At 47.5% G+C, this 16,378-nt stretch overlaps 1 protein-coding gene across 6 annotated transcripts in view; it reads right to left on the bottom strand.

Moving 5' to 3' along the window:
* Shroom3 (shroom family member 3) overlaps window positions 1-16,378 on the bottom strand; it is a 280,782-nt gene that overhangs the window by 83,030 nt on the left and 181,374 nt on the right. The window contains exon 1 of one of the 6 annotated variants that reach the window (XM_075944416.1): window positions 14,783-14,857. The exons of the other annotated variants lie outside the window; for them this stretch is intronic. Within the exon in view, the coding sequence (XP_075800531.1) occupies window positions 14,783-14,856 (74 nt within the window). The 5' untranslated portion in view covers window position 14,857. Of the gene's footprint in view, window positions 1-14,782; window positions 14,858-16,378 lie in introns of those variants that run through there. 6 annotated transcript variants of the gene reach the window in all.

Genomic DNA, 16,378 nt, shown 5'->3' on the forward strand with positions numbered 1-16,378 from the left:
TGAGTGTGGTGGTGTGCGTCTTTCATCTCAACGCTCAGCAGACAGAGGCAGGTGGGCCTCCGAGAGCTGGAAGCCAGCTGGATCTATGTATCGATTTCCAGGCCAGTCTGAGTTACATGGTGAGACCCTGTCTCAAAGAAAGGAATGAAGGAAAGGAAAGGAAAGAGGGAGGAAGGGAGGGACGGAGGGAGGGAGGGATGGAGAGAGGAGGGGAGGGAGGGATGAGGGGAGGGAGGGAGGGAGGAAGGAAGGAAGGAAAGAAAGAAAGAAAACTATTCCCCCCCCCGTAGGACTATCAGAGGAACAAATGCACCTATATAAGTCACCTATCACGTACCAGGAGCTGTAAGACTTCTCACAACTCCTGAGTAAGAGCTGTTATGTCCTTTTTACCTTTCCGTATGGGGTGTGTTAGTTCTCCTGTCAACCTGGTACAAGTTCAGATCATCTGGGAAGAGGAACCCTCAGCTGAGAAAACACCTCCATCAGATTAGCCTGTAGGCAAGTCTATGGTGCATTTTCCTGATGAATGATTGATGTGTGAGGGCCCCGCCCAATGTGGGCAGGGCTGCCCCTGAGCAAGATATGGAGAGCAAGCCAGTAAACAGGGTTCCTCCATGTCATCTGCTTCAGTTCCCACCGCCAGATTCCTGCCTTGAGTTCCCTCCGTGATGGACTGTGATTGAGAAGTGTAAGCTAATAGACCCTTTCTTCCCCAAGCTGCTTTTAATCATGGTCTTTATCCTAGCAACAGAAAGCTAACTAAGACATGGGGACCCTGAGGCCCATCAAAAGCAAGTGACAATGCATAGTGTCCACTCCCCACGCCTCTACCCCTGAGAGCCCATCGGATGCATTTCAAGTGCTCCAGCCACAGACACACCCCCACCCTGAAGATGTCCTCCAAGTAGTCACAGTGTTCTTTGACAGCCTACTGTGTGTCCCACCCTGGACACACTACAGGCAACACAGGTCCTTTCCGCTCCCAAAGATAGTGAAAGATCTTCCCCAGACTGTCATATTTCGACGGACAGAGATGGACTTTTAGGAGGCATTATGTAACTAACCAAGCTGTCAGAGAGGCCTTAGGAGAAGTAACCCAAGCCGATCTGGTCTGTGAATACAATATGACAGAGGGGAATATCAGTTTAACCCGGAGAGATACCTAGCATCCAGGCATAAGCGAAAAAAATATTCTGGTTGCCTAGGGTTAAAGTTTAGGTAAAATCCTCTGTAAAAGGAATAACCATGTTTTTAAAATTTGAACTGAGTTTGAGCACTGGGATTAGAGCAAGCTATTGCTCAATAATAGTTTCTAAGGAAGAACTCAGTAGCAAGTCCTGCCTTGGGGATGGTGAGGGGACTCTGGTATCAGGGGGTACCAGAAATACCCCCACAGCCCACAGCTTCTCTGTGGCTAGAATCAAGCTGAATAGCAGGGATGGGAGATAAGGGGCTGCCTTCAAGCTTTCTGGTATATTCACTCCTCCAGGAATCCTGACTCCACCCAGATCAAGTCCCATCCAATTCTGTAGAGTAAGCGCTTCAGCAGTGTGGTCTGTGTGAGCTGAGAGTCACGAGTACAAAGCTGTACCTGCATTTTATTTTTTTACCTATGTAGTTATTATGTATATAGTGTTCTGTCTGCGTGTCTGCCTGCAGGCCAGAAGACAGAACCAGATCTCATTACAGATGATTGTGAGCCATCTTGTGGTTGCTGGGAATTGAACGCAAGACCTCCGGATGAGCAGTCAGTGTTCTTAACCTCCGAGCCATCTCTCCAGCCTGTGTGTTCACTTTTGAATCAGAGTGTCGGATACACAGCTAACAGATGTTGGCAGCTGTGGGGAGCTAGAGCGCTATGACTCTTACATCCAGGCCCAATGAGAAGGAAGGTAAGCCCCAGCCATAAACACTAGCATCATTCCCTGGCAATTCTTACCAGTTCTATGAGCTGTCCCGGGTCACAGGCTATAGCCATTCTTCAGTTTTTCCACGACAAGCCCTGTCACTGCCGCTGTCAGACAGGCTTAACTTGTCTTTTGGAAAACTTTCTAAAAATATAAGTAAATCCTGCATTGTGGCACCTTGATTCTTGTAGGAGCTTTGAAGTTGAGATTTGGAGGAGAGGTTAAAAAGCAACCGCAGAAGGAAGTCATGGGGGCATCTGTGTTTATCTTAACCACACTGCTATGCATCCCTTCAGTCCAGTACTGTCTTCCCTTTCTCCTTCCTATTGGTCATTCCTGTTCTAGTCATATTATTATCGTTGGACGATAGGACTACAAAGATTTCATGTTGAGGCTAAGGTATTACATAAATTACTGAATCATTTGACAAGTGTTTATCACAATTCTGCCCTGGGCTCTGCATCTACAGAGACAAGGAGAACATTTAAATACAGAAGCAGAACAGTACACAGTGGGGCCTCAAGCCTTCACTTGTTTCTACAGAACCTGAGAAGAAGCCGAAGCTACAGCTCACATGGGTAATATTTGCATATAATGTTTGGCAAGCTGTTTGCTCTCTCTGATGTAGAACACAGGAAGAAAGATATGTAAATATATTGGCATCATTTTCATTAAAATTATGTCTCCTTTCTATAATGACTGAGCATCTGCCAAGCAGAAAAGCCAACTGTGTCCATGGTTACTTTTCTTCCTGAATGGACTCATCTTTGCATCAGCTTTCGCCAGACTCAGCCAAAGCACATAGCAGGACAACCTGGAAATCAGGTGATCAAGCTGTTCCCAAGCCCCAAGTTCTCTGCCACGGCTATGGTGTTGTGTGTTAGCAACCTTTCTCCCCCAGGCCTTGATTTTCTGATCTGTAAAGTGGGGTTAAGTTAATACGCTATCAGCAACAATGACTCCCTCACTGGGCATTTCCCACAGACAAGACAACGACAGTGGCACCCGACGCCAACAGGATAGGTGTTCATCTATATTCTCATCACCTATAGCACGGGCCACAATGTCATAAATCTATAAAATACGTCTCAACCCTTTCTTCCTGCTACCGTTCTACTTCAAGTCCTCAATATCCCTTGGCCTCTTAGACGGTGGCCCTGCTTCGGCCCTTGTGTTTCTTACTCATTCTCTGCTTACCCATCCATACATGCAACTGGTTTTAAAAAAAACACGCACGCTCTCACCTGAGGCCCTCCAGTGGCCTCTCACCATCTAGAACAGTGGTTCTCAACCTGTGGGTTGCAACTCCTTTAGCAAACCTGCATCTCCAAAAAATATTTACATTAAGATTCATAATGATAGCAAAATTACAGTTATGAATTAGCAACAAAATAATGTTCTGGTTGGTGGTCACCATAACGTGAGGGACTGCATTAAAGAGTCACCGCAGCCGGGCACCACGTGGTACCCGCCTTTAATCCCAGCACTCGGGAGGCAGAGGCAGGTGGATCTCTGTGAGTTTGAGGCCAGCTTGGGTTACAGAGTGAGTTCTAAGACAGGTTCCAAAGCTACACAGAGAAGCCCTGTGTCTCAAAAAAAAAAAACCCAAAAAGAAAAAAAGATGGAGTTGCAGCATTAGGAAGGTTGAGAACCACTGGTCTGGAATGAAGGACAGAGCGGCAAACAAAGTCACCTGCCCCTCTCTCCCAACTTTTCCTACACAGCTCCCAATACACCCCAGGCTTTTTCCTTCCGCACTCCCTCAGAATAATCAGGGTTCGCACCTCCACCCACATCTTGTCTTTTCAGATTCAGCTCAAGCAAGTCGAAGAACCCTTCCATGTCTCCAGCGGCTGCTTCCAAACAACTCTATGCCCTTGACCGTGAAAAACACATGTCCCCAGTCCCTCTGCAAGGCCATGCCTTTGCATTAACCTCGCCGATTGGTAATTTGCTTATTTATGAGTTTTCTTCTCTGCTAAACTCTTCCTTTCAGTAAAAACTATGACTTACTCTTGTGTCTGTATTTCCCAGCACAATTCATGGCACAGGGCAAAGGCTCAATAAATAAAAAGAGGAATGAGAAGAACAGGACTCTCGGGCTCACGACTTTGCCATTCGTGATGTTCCATCACTGATACTCAGGTGTCAGCAGCGGTGGTTTGCTGCCAGGGTCAATTTTGATTCTTGGTGACGTTCGGCACATGTCTGGAACCACTTGGCTTGTCACAGTTGGAGTGATATCAATTGGATAGAAATCGGGGACGCTCCTAAGTAGCCCATAATGCCTGGGGCAGACACTGTTCCCACACAACAAAGACCTACCCAGCCTAAGATATGAATGGTGCCCACCCTGAATATTTTAGTTCTAGCCCAGTGTGGAATCCCACACCCTAAATTCTAGCACTCAGGAAGCGGAGGCAGATGGATCTCTGTAAGTTCAAGGCCAAAGTGGTTTATATAGAGAACTTGAGGAGAGCCAGGGCTACCTAGTGAGACCCTGTCTCAACAACCCATAAAAGTTCAGCAGAGCCTTGCACATGGAAAATCCACAATATACGATTCCTAAGCCCAGCAACTCAGAGGCATAGCAGTAAAAATGACAACCAGACTGAAGAGAAACCAGGCAGTAAGGTTGCGTTTTTAAGTTTGCTCACAGTATTAGCTCTTGTCCCAGCATCAGCCCCAAGGGGGTTCAATCTTACTTTGTAAGTAACACTTGAAACAAAGAAAAACTCTATTCAGAAGTAGTGGGGTGTGATGCATGGCCCTGTCTTCCAACCTCCTACTACCCTTCTGTGTGTGTGTGTGTCTGTGTGTGTGTGGTGTGTGTGTGGTGTGTGTGTGTGTGTGTGCGTGTGTGTGTGTGTGTGTGTGTGGTGTGTACATCCCCCATCCCTCACCTATATTGTTCATGCTTGCTTCATAGTACAACCCTTCAGAATGCCTGGACCATTTGGGTCTAGAAATTAACATATGATATTGCTGGGCATGTAAAATATGCAAAGAAAAATTCAAATGTGTTTCATATCCTGTGCAAACTCACAGCCTGGTACCTCTCTGCAGGAAGGCCTTGCCTCCTGAGACCATAGCAAATCACAAAGATTAAAACTGGCATCATGTGACACAGCACAGGGAAGCAGAGCCTGTGGCAAGGGACACTGGTTGACCTCCCAGTCACAGCAGTACCATGTCACCTGTCACACGGGTTGCAGCAGTCAGCTACAGTTTTCATCTATGCATATCCAACCTCCCAATATTTGGGACCAAAAAAGCATGATGAAGGAGGCTGATCAGAGGTGTCAGAATCAGGACCTAAGTTCTAAGGTCAGCATAGTGACCCCTGCCTCTAATCTAGCTTCATGACCCCCGGTCTGAACCTTGTGGCAGATTTATGGTCGGTGTCTGCTGGTTATCTTCAGCCTTTCCCCAATGACCTTCTTATCCATCCAGCCGTCTCTAGGTCTCCCAGAGTCATCTTTCTTGCCTGAGAACACCGGTGTCTGTTTACCCAGCTCAAAGCTAAAAAGCATCAAAACTAAATGGCACCTAGGGAGGAATTTGTATTTGCTTAACACGTTACAGGCAAAACTGTGTCCCTGTACCTTTCCATCCTAAACGCCCTAGGATTCCCAAGACAGCATGCAGCATTCCAAGTCCTGTTGGGTAACTCAGAGTCCCGGTACAAATAGGAATGACCAAGATGGATGCTACAACCATCACCAGGTAGAAGCTGGGGGGAGTAAAATGAGACGTGCAAAGCTCCTTTCGCCAGCGCCTGATTTGCTAGGTAGACGCCGAGTGTCTCAGAGCTGTGGCTGATGGTGGAGAACTGCTCTCAGGCAGCCCCGCTAGTAAGCCGACCTTGAGGTTGTGGCAAGCAGATCTGTAGTGAAGAAGCTCAGCCGCTGCTGATCTATGCCTTGAACAACTAATGCATTTGCGGATTTAGCAGCAGACCCAACACCAGCCTTGACTACCTGCCAGCCAGTTAGTTACTCAAGGCATTTCAGTTGTCAGGCAAGTGTACAGGAAACACAGCCCTCTGGCAAGTCCAGGAGTTCTAGACCAACTACTTTATGGTGGGAAGGGCTTATTAACTAAATGTGTGTACCCCTAATTCCCACTGCATCTATATTTGGAGAAAAGAGCCTCTACTGGTTAACCAAGGGGCTAGGAAGATAGCTTTAACACACAAAGACCTGAGTTTGCTCCTCAGAACCCACGTAAAACAAAAAGCCAAAAACCCTGATGATTGAGAGCGTTGATGACCCCAACGCTGGGGAAGCAGAGACAGGTAGAAAAAAATAAATGTGAGTGGCACGTAAGGAATGGCCCTTGAAGTCGCCTTCTGGCCTCCATGTGCTCGCATGTGCACATGTACTTGTGTATGAGTGTGTGTTCACACACAGATGTAAGTTAAATGAGATCACAAGGATGGGGCCCCAACCAGAGTGACTACTGCACTAGTAAGAAGGGGTTCACCAGGAGAGCACTTGCCCAGCAGACATAAAAGCTCTGGCTAGGATCCCCAGCAACAAGATGCATGCAAGCAAGCATGCATGCATGAATGAATGAATGAATGAATGAACATAAACCACAGAGCTAAGCCCCCCGACTCCTCCAAGTGCATCTATCTAGGAAAAGCCATGTGGATACAGAGTGAAAATCTGCAAGCTAGGAAGAGAGCCCTGCAGGATCTACAGTCTGCAGACCGAGATGCAAATAAATTTCTCTTGTTTGAGTCACAAGGTCTGTGCTCAAGTAGACAAATACAAACGGCTGTAACAAGTACACTAGAGAGTATACAGCTTGCCAAGGTGATAGTTACAGCCACAGTGACCACCCACCAAGTGTTGCTGTGTGTATTTCTCTCTCTCTCTCTCTCTCTCTCTCACACACACACACACACACACACACACAGAGAGAGAGAGAGAGAGAGAGAGAGAGAGAGAGAGAGAGAGAGAGAGAGAGAGAGAGAGAAATCCAGACAAATGACTGTTCCCACTGATAACTGTGCTCTGGTTTTTCCTGGGTTTGAGAGAGAGCAGCCCTTTGATTTGGGAAATCTTTTTAAAACTGACTTTGTTCTTTTCTTAATCTCAAGTGCTCCTAGCATCATTAGCTCGGTCTGAGAGAAGTTTCAATTTCCTTTTATCCCCTGAGCATGGGTCCCAATCCCACAAAGCAGCGCCTTTTAATTGGCCAAGAGAAGGTCATCGCTTCTAAGAAGAAATCATGTCACACATTTTACAAAGTCAGTATGGGTCTTGGAGATCAGGAGGGGTGGCAGCTCAGGGTAGATCCATTTTCCCTGGCAAAATATTTAAGTAGCTGATGGCATGTGATTACATCTCCAGCATAATTACTCTATAATTATATATACCCACTCTCGTGCAGTGCATTCCCTTCTATAGTTAGCTGGCCTTTATTTCAAATTCACTTGCCTTTAAGATTTTGTCTTTTTTTAAATTTAGATCGAGTGAATGACTAATGGACACTGTTGGTTTTAATAGTGGTTTCCTTACATGTGATAATTCTCTGTAATGTTCTCCTACACAGATGCGCTCATCACATATACGCTTTTTAGAAGATGGTGCAAGTTGGAGGTTGGGGCTGGAGATGTAACTCAGCCAGTAGAATCACACACTTATAAACACTCACACACACTCACATACACACACTCATACACACACACACTCTCCCTCACACACACACTCACAATGCTCACGCTCACACACACTCACACACTCATACACACTCACAACACTCTCCCTCACACATACACACTCACAATGCTCACTCTCACACACACTCTCTCACACACTCTCACACTCACACACACTCTCCCTCACACACATACTCACAATGCTCATGCTCACACACTCACACACACTCACACACTCACTCACACACTCTCACACTCACTCACACACTCATACACACTCACACACACTCACAGTTCCAGCTGAGGAAAGCTTTTGATGTAATCCCTACTCCATCAATTCACTTGCACTTCTTGTGAAGTCACAACGCTTGCATGGGTCTGGAGTGGGTGGCCATGTCCTGTAGCGAAGGAGCAATGGCTGGGCGCTTTCAAAGTGAGAGGCAAAAAATTCACAGAAATACAACTCCATCAAGGCAACGAGGTAAGGAATGTGGTTCACTTCAAAGAGCAACCCACGTGAAGGATATACTACAGAATTTCTCTTCTTTCCTAAGAAGCCCTGGCATTTGTCACGTCAGTGCCTGTACTCAGGGGGAAAAATGGTTTTCAAAACAAAATTTCAGAAAAGTCCTTTGGTTTTCCTTTTGAAGAACTGGTTGAGACCCGGTTAGCACACTTGATAGAAGAACAGCAGTCAGAACAAGGAACGTTGCTGTTCTTGTCTGTTCTTGATGCCACAGTCTGAGAGCAACCGGGGCAACTCAGCCTGCCATCAAGGAGGACACTGGGAACCCTAGTTCATGTGTGAGCAGGAAGAGGATCCTTAACAGCTCAGGACCCAGTGGTGTGGAGGAGGGATGGGTGAAGGACTGGACGACGCCGACTTGGAAAAGACAAGGTTAGGCAGGGAAACGATGGCAGTCCTCAAAGGCTGGAAGAAGACAAAGTGAAAACACTTGCAAGTTTGCTTCAAAGGATGAAAGCGTTGGCATCTTAGAACAGCAGGTGATAGGGTTAATACAAAGAAAAATACCCTACCTATCTCCCATAAGGTCCATCCCCAAAGGTCCCATCACCACCCAATCCCATCCCCCTGAGGGCTGTCTTTAAATAAACCCATAGGGGACACACCATATCCACCATAACAAGAGAAGGAGCTCTTAGCCTGAGGATCTGTTGTTAACCCTGGGTAGATTTGCCAGGATTGAGCTGAACTGAAGAATGTCCAGCTGCTATTTAGAGGAGGGCACCATATCTCATATCAGATGGTTGTGAGTCACCATAAGGTTGCCGGGAATTGAACTCAGGACCTCTGGAAGAGCAGCCAGTGCTCTTAATCTCTGAACCATCTCTCCGGCCCCCGCCCCCAAGTAGGTGTTTCATATTTCAGGAAGAATTATTTGACACAACAGAATCCAGTATAACACAATAATGCAAACCTCTGTGGTATTAGGGATCGAGCCGTGGGTGTTTGCACGCCTTTGTACGCTCTCTCCCGCCTCACAGCTAAGGACAGGGCAACGATGTTGCTCATTTAAATGAAGCTGTGTCCTAAACCAGCATAGCTCACTTAGACAGAAACAAAACAAAAATCCCAGACTTCTTTCTGGCTGTTTCTAGCAAGGCTTGACTATTTCAGTAGGCTCTTTGGCGATTTCTGCGTGGGTTTTACTAGATGTGGATAGATACAGCCTTTCTACGGCCATCCTGTTGCCCGTCAGAATGCAAACATTACATGAACCAGGGACCCTCTAGGAACCACCTTTATGGCCTCTGAGCAGCAGCTGACTGATGCTAACGGAGGCTCAAGGATGGGTCCTCCGGGGATGCTGATGGGCACTGGAGCAGACTCTAGGCTCATGGCTTGTGACATTAGAGGAGGCCCTGCAGAAAGCAGCAGTCGGAAGGGTGGGGCTGCTTCAGACAACACCTCCTCTCACACACTTCAGCTGCTAGTATTTGTGAAGGGTGCCATACAGCGAACCAACAGAGTGTGATTGACTTTTACTCTACGATTGACCGCTACACGTTGCTATGGAAACCACTGCATTTTAATCAGTTTAAGGAAGAGACTTGTATAAGCAATAAAGAGACAATGTGCTACTAAATGTGCAGGCTCTCTAGAGCCAATGAAGCAGGTTCAAGCTCAGACTTTCGAATCCCTAGTTTTACCACGCCAAGCAAGTAGGTTACTTAGTTTCTCCAGGCCTCAGTTTTGCCATCTGTAAGATGGGGCTAGGAATACTTACTGGCTTAAAGTAAGTACAAGACAAACACTACCTTCTATTATTTGTTTCTTTTTTTTTTAAAGATTTATTTATTTATTTTTATTATGTATACAACCTTCTGCCTCCATATATGCCTGTGTTCCAGAAGAGAGCGCCAGATCTCGTTACAGATGGTTGTGAGCCACCATGTGGTTGCTGGGAATTGAACTCAGGACCTCTGGAAGAGCAGCTTGTGCTCTTAACCACTGAGCCATCTCTCCAGCCCTACCTTCTATTATTTGCACAGAAACCAAAAACCCAGTCCCACTGAAGCCGGCTTCTCCTTTGTGTCCTATCCGAGACACAAAAGGAAACAAGAGTAGCTTCAAGGGAAGAATCTGGGTCACATCAGATCTACCGCTCTGCTGACTGGTAAAGAACTGGGTACCAGTCAAAGGGAACATACATCCTATGCCACTTCTAAAGGAAATGAAACAAGACAAAGCTGTGCATAGCAGCTCGCAAGGAGGTCTTATCAGTTCAACCAAAGCATTGCGCTACAACATCGTGTGGTCATTCTTAGGGAAAGAGTTACTATGACATAAGTGCTGGGAATACAGCAGGCTCTACAAAAAACAAAACAAAACCAAAAACCAAAAAGCCTGAAAAATTTCTACCTCAAAGTAGAGGACGATTTGGGGACCATGGTGGGGGAGGGTGTCACATGGGAAACAGACTCTATATCTATTATGTCTGTAATTGCTCATAAATCAATGTTTAAAAGACAAAGGGGCTGGGGAAATGGTTCAACTGGTAAGGTGTTTGTTACGCACATTTGAAGACTTGAGTTCAGATCGTGGGCACCCACGTAAAAAGCTGGCTGTGTTGGCACACACCTATAACCTCAGTTCAGGGGAGGCAGAGACAGGAGGGTCCCTAGGGCTTGCTGGACAGCCAGCCTAGCGGAATCAAGAAGCTGCAGGGTCAGTGGAAGACCTCGGAGAGATTGAGAAAAACACCTGAAGTGGCTTCGGTCCACGTGAGCATGCGCACCCTCAGACCACACACACACACACCAGCAGAGGAGAAAGCATTATTACCCTGTTAGATTTTAAATCCCAGTGGGTGCTGATCTCCTTAGCTGGAGTAGGAAATTAATAACGATGACAGGAGGCTGGTATGGAAATGCCCCTCTGATCTCCTTCCTGAGTGCTGATAACACACACCGCGCTTAGAATCGCTTTCATCATATTGTAAATCTTCCCACAAACCTGCTCAAGCGAGTGTTTGTGGCTAAGACTTGGACCCGCATGCCCTTATATCCTGTTGAAACCCAGCCCTGCATCTTAGGGACTGTCTGATATAGGGCAATTTACTAAATCTCTCTGTGCCTCAGTTGATTTATCTGTCAAATGGGAGTAATGGGAGAGCTTCAAAGGCGTGAAGGCGACTCGAGAAAATGCTTAGGACAGTGGCTGCCACATAATGAAGCCCGAGTAAATGCTTAGCTGTGCTCATTGGGAGAGAAGACCCTAGATACAAACCATACCTCTACCGCCACCTCCCCAGGCTCCAGAGTCTCTCACTGAGTCTGGAGCTGCACCAGGCGGTGGGCATGCAGGATGCTGCTGTGCATTCCTGCCAGGCTGTGGGCTCGGGCACAGCATGCTCCAGCCCATCTTCCTGGCACTGCTGCACTCACTTCTTTTGAACTTTCCTTTTATCTCTTTGTGGCTGGATTGAAACAGCTTCAATGGTTTCCTTCTGCCAAAAGTCTACACCTCAAACATCTCTGTCTACTCGCACGCGGGCCACACTTCCTACACATGATGAGTATGTGGAGTCTGCTCTAGCCACGTGGTCCACTCCCTGTTCTCCGAGCTCCATGAGTGCGTCCCCAACTCTGTAGTGCCGTCTCCAACCACTGGCTAGTCCACTCCTAATCCATCCTCTCAGAGTACTGTAATCAGGAAGGCTGTCTGACCACTCCCATCCACAGTGTGTCTACTCTGAGCTCCTACAGCATCTCACAGCTTAGGACTGGTTCCCATTTGATGCTCGGTCACAATCATCACACTTGCTCCATGGGGTTACATACATCATACATACATACGCACACATACATACACACACATACATACATACACACATACACACACACATACATACATACCCACATGCATACACATTGCACACACACATTAATACATACAACACATATACATTCCACAAGCATTCATTGGTAAGGCTTTGGAAACTCAGAGAGAAACAGGCAAAGTTCAAGCTGAGGCTCAACTCAGGGGTAGAGTGCTTGCCTAGCATATATAAGGCTTCTTCCCCAGTACTAGTACTAATAATGACAGGAAACAGCTGGGGACACAGCTCAGAGGGACAGTTCTTGTTTATAGAATCAAGGCCCTGGGTTTGACCCCTAGCACCACAAAAGAAGGGGAAAAAGTGGCACCAAGTAAGCCAGGTGTGGGGTTCATGCCCAACCTCAGCAGCTGAGAGGCAGAGGCAGGAGGATCACATCTAAAGCCAAGCCGGTCTACATGGCAAGTTCTAGGCCAGTCAGGGCTTTATAGTAAAACCTTGTCTAAAAGATAAAAAGTGTGTGTGTGGGGGGGGGAACACACTAAACGAGGAAGAGGAATAAGAATGTCTGCCAGGCCACAGCTGGCCACGTGCTGTTAGCGCTGCACAGAGTGCCTGGTGGCCCAGAGATGGGAACAATGACAGAAATGGACCGGCACCGACAGCACGCGGGGCTGAACTCATCTGTCCTCTCGACCAAAAACACAGAACTGGATCTGAAATGGGTTAAGATCCTGTCCTACTTAGGCTCTCAAAGTGACCGGCTCTGACCGGTTTTCCCTCCCCAGCGCCGGCTTCTCCCTGGAGTGTATTTTTCCACCCTTCCTTTCCACCTAACTCACTTCTAGCTGCCTATTTGTTTAAAATGTGAACCAACTGGTCAGGTACAGTAATCTAATTCTGCGTTTGGTTGGAGGCCAGCGCGCTGAGAGCAGTCAATAAATGATGGTGTCTTCCGTGCCTTTCCTAGATTCTGGCTGCCTGAGACGATGCTGGGATCTTCGGAGGCAAGCCCAAGAGACAGGATGGAGCGCGCTAAAGCAACGGAGTGCGTGAAGGCAGGTTCTCTCTGACTGACTGGCCCAGAAATTATACACCTGCCGCTGGCCTGCTTGGATAAGCCTAGGACAGGCAAATGTCTCTCGCATGAGCTGGCGAGGGCGTGCCTCCTTCCTGACAGGTTTTCTCTGATGCGATCTGGGTAAAAGTGCATAAAGGCTTCCTCCCCGTGGGCACACAGGTCCATCTGTGCTCGCTTGCCATCATTAAGGAAATTCTCCTTCCTGTGAGTGGGTGGTCCTGGGAGGAGCAAGACAGGCGTCTTCTGGGTGATCCAGGCTGCCCCGAGGGAGGAAGAGCAGGGAGAGCATCTTTGAGATAAAATCTCATGGACAATAGCACTCATCAGAACCTAAGCCCGTCCCTTCTGCCCGTCCACCACGCAGCACGGAATGAAGATGAACGTCACAGGACCTAGTTCATGGAAGATACGTAGTTATTCCAACAGGGACTGAAATTCAAGCTTTAGCTCTCGCGGACAATCTTCTTCCATACAGGAAACGCTATATATCTGACACGCTATACGCCATAGATGAAGGAGGCATTATGGCCTCGATGAGGATATTCCAACATATTCCTTCATTGCTGGATGTGAACTCCCAAAATCCTTTTCTTTTTCCCTATCACCCACGGAGCGATAAGCATGGAGCCCTCTAGTGTAACCCACTTTTTAATTTCTCCAGGCCTCTGAATGCTAATTGGAGCGACACTGGGCAGTTGTGAGTTGGCTTCTGGCTTGTCCCCTTTATGTTGCATTTTCTTAGGCAAGAACAGGTTGGTCAAAGTCTGGGCATTGGTTCTAGTTTCAGCCGGTCACTGACTTTGGGGCAACTTTGAGACCAGTTTCATCACCTGCTCTCTCTCTAGCGAACGGCAATGGTGCCAACTGGCTCAGACATGGAGCCAGGGCTGGGGAGCTCACAGGTAGAGAACGGCGTATCCAAGAATAATGCAGTTCTATGAGGAGAAATGTTGATCTTTTTCTTCTAATGGCCTTTGCACCAACCTCATAATTTCTGGCTTCTCTGCTTCTGTGGTTTTGGCACATTCTTTCTAGAGGTCTGGGTAATGAGCATGACTGGTCTCCTCACGCACAAATTCTATTTAGAATGGAGCTGGCGGCCAGTCCGACAAAAGCAGCAGGTGAGTGCGGATCACCTGGTAGGAGCACTTCCGAGGGAGGGTTTCTGGAAGCGTCTCTCTGAGCTGCTTCAGCTAAGCTACAAGTCTGAAAAGAATTCTATTACAAACCAAGAAACGGATCCTCGTGCTTTGAGATGCACAATCTTTGCAGATTATAGCCATGAGAAACTACACACACACACACACACACACACACACACACACACACACACACCAAAGCGCCAGTGAATGACTTTCCCCCTATCGAGTATGTAACACACATTCCTTTGTGGGACTCTCTCTGGAAGAAAACTCCCCTTTATTGGCCAGCTGATAAAGACATCAGCAGCAGAACACAAGAAGAGTGGCTAACACCCAAAGCAAACATGGTTGTCATAACCAGAAATGGGAAAGAGTGACATCAATTCCTAAAGCAAATAGTCAGGATCTATTATTGGTGGTTTTCAAACACAAGAATGAACAAGCACACATTGTTTCTTTAAAATTAGAAACCTCCAGAAATAACATTCCTTCAGAGAAAAGACCATCACACCTACCTAACATTAGCCCAAGGTGACCAGAAGGTACATTCAGTTTCAGACTCTGTGCCAAGCCAGCCCTTCCATTTGACCCACAGAGGAAGCAAGGGGGTGAATGCTGCCTCTTTCCCCAGAGCCCTCAGTGGCTAAACAGGAAACTGAGCCCACAAAGCCCCCACTTACTTCTGGTGCCTTCTTGAGTTTTGGGTCCCAAACCTGGGAAGCACGAGAGCCAGGCAGCCCTTGCTCCCCACCATGTCTGGATCCTTGTGGCGGCAGGCTTGGTGTGGAAGAACAGCCAGAGGAAAAGAGGAAGAGGTGCTTACTCACTCTGCGCTCAGAGCTGGCACCGGTTATAAAAACAACACAACTCCCCCGGGAGGTGCACCTCCCAGCCACCTTGCCTCATCGCCAATTTGCAGCAATAGAGCTGGCTGGCTGGGATGGGAGGAAAAGGCAGACAGGCTAGAACCCCCACCCCCACCCCAAAAAGCCTGCCTCAGAGAGTCGCTTTCTAGTGGGCTACTCTAGACACCAAGGCCTGTTTCCTGCAGAGAAGTGAGTTGTACAAGGGTTGGGTCAGGTACTCGGTAAAGGGCTACCAGTAGACTTTTGGGGGTTCTTTCGACAGTTCCTCTGTAAATACAGCCAGCTGCCTGTGATGTGGGGTGGGGGAAGTGCCAGCCACAGTAGGGAGCCCTTAAGATTGTTTCTGGGATTTGCTCCCCAGCCCTGTGCCATGATCTCACGGCTTTAGGATTCTGCTTTCCAAATGAATGCGGGTAAGTTCTCTTTCTCCCCAAATGTCTTTTAAACATCTTAAAAGCTCATCATGATTATTGTTGTTGTTGCTACTGCTGCTGCTGCTGCTGTGTGTTTGGTGTGATGTTTGTGCCATAGTCACACATGTGGAGGTCAGAGGACAACTTTCAGGACTAAATTCTCTTCTTCCACTGTGAGATACAGGGACTGAACTCAGGTCCGCATGCTCACACGGTAAACGGTTTTTATCCCTGGCCCCCACCCCTACCCCGCAGCCACCCCACTGGGCCCCATTTAACATTTTCTGCAAATATAAACATATAGTATCAAACAATTTATTTCTGAACATTTTTATATATTTGGTGTCACTTTAAATGTTGAGAAGCACAGAAGCAGAGACAGGCTGAGCCCAAGCTAACCTCCTCCAGCAGGCATCCTCAGAGGTGGCCAGCAACTGCACCTTAGCCCCAGTTCCAACAAGGGTTGGGTGGTGGTGCCTGCTTCCCCTGAGCCATCCAGATGCCACTCATTGCAGAGATTTATTAAATGCTGCCAGACCTGACCTCATGACCTGGGAGGAGGCTCTGAGTCCAGACTCTCACACCCTCCCTTTCAGGGAGCTCTCCCAGGCTTAGTGGCAGGGTGTTCCCAAGTACGGTCTGCTGAACCATCTGGACTGACGATATTCCCAAAACTGCCAAAGCTTGGTTTCCTCCTCAAAGCATAAACAATTTTTTATTCTCTGTAGATTAATTCCCCTCCCCCCAGAAGTTGGGCCTCAAACTCAGTAAGTGGCAAAGGGTGACCTTGTGGTGATATTTTGTTTGAGCTTAACAAAGTTTGCCTGAAGATCAGAGTGTGGAGCTGGCCACACTAGTCCGCCACAGAGGCCAGGTAGTGGCGGACACAGCTTTAATCGCGGCACTTAGGAGACAGAAACAGTGAGTTCAAGGCCACCTTGGGCTTTGTGAGGTTGATCCAAAATAAAGGAGAAACAGAGCTGGGAGGTGGTGGCTC

The sequence above is a fragment of the Microtus pennsylvanicus genome, chromosome 12 (genome assembly GCF_037038515.1).
Source record: "Microtus pennsylvanicus isolate mMicPen1 chromosome 12, mMicPen1.hap1, whole genome shotgun sequence".
NCBI classification, from domain to species: domain Eukaryota; kingdom Metazoa; phylum Chordata; class Mammalia; order Rodentia; family Cricetidae; genus Microtus; species Microtus pennsylvanicus.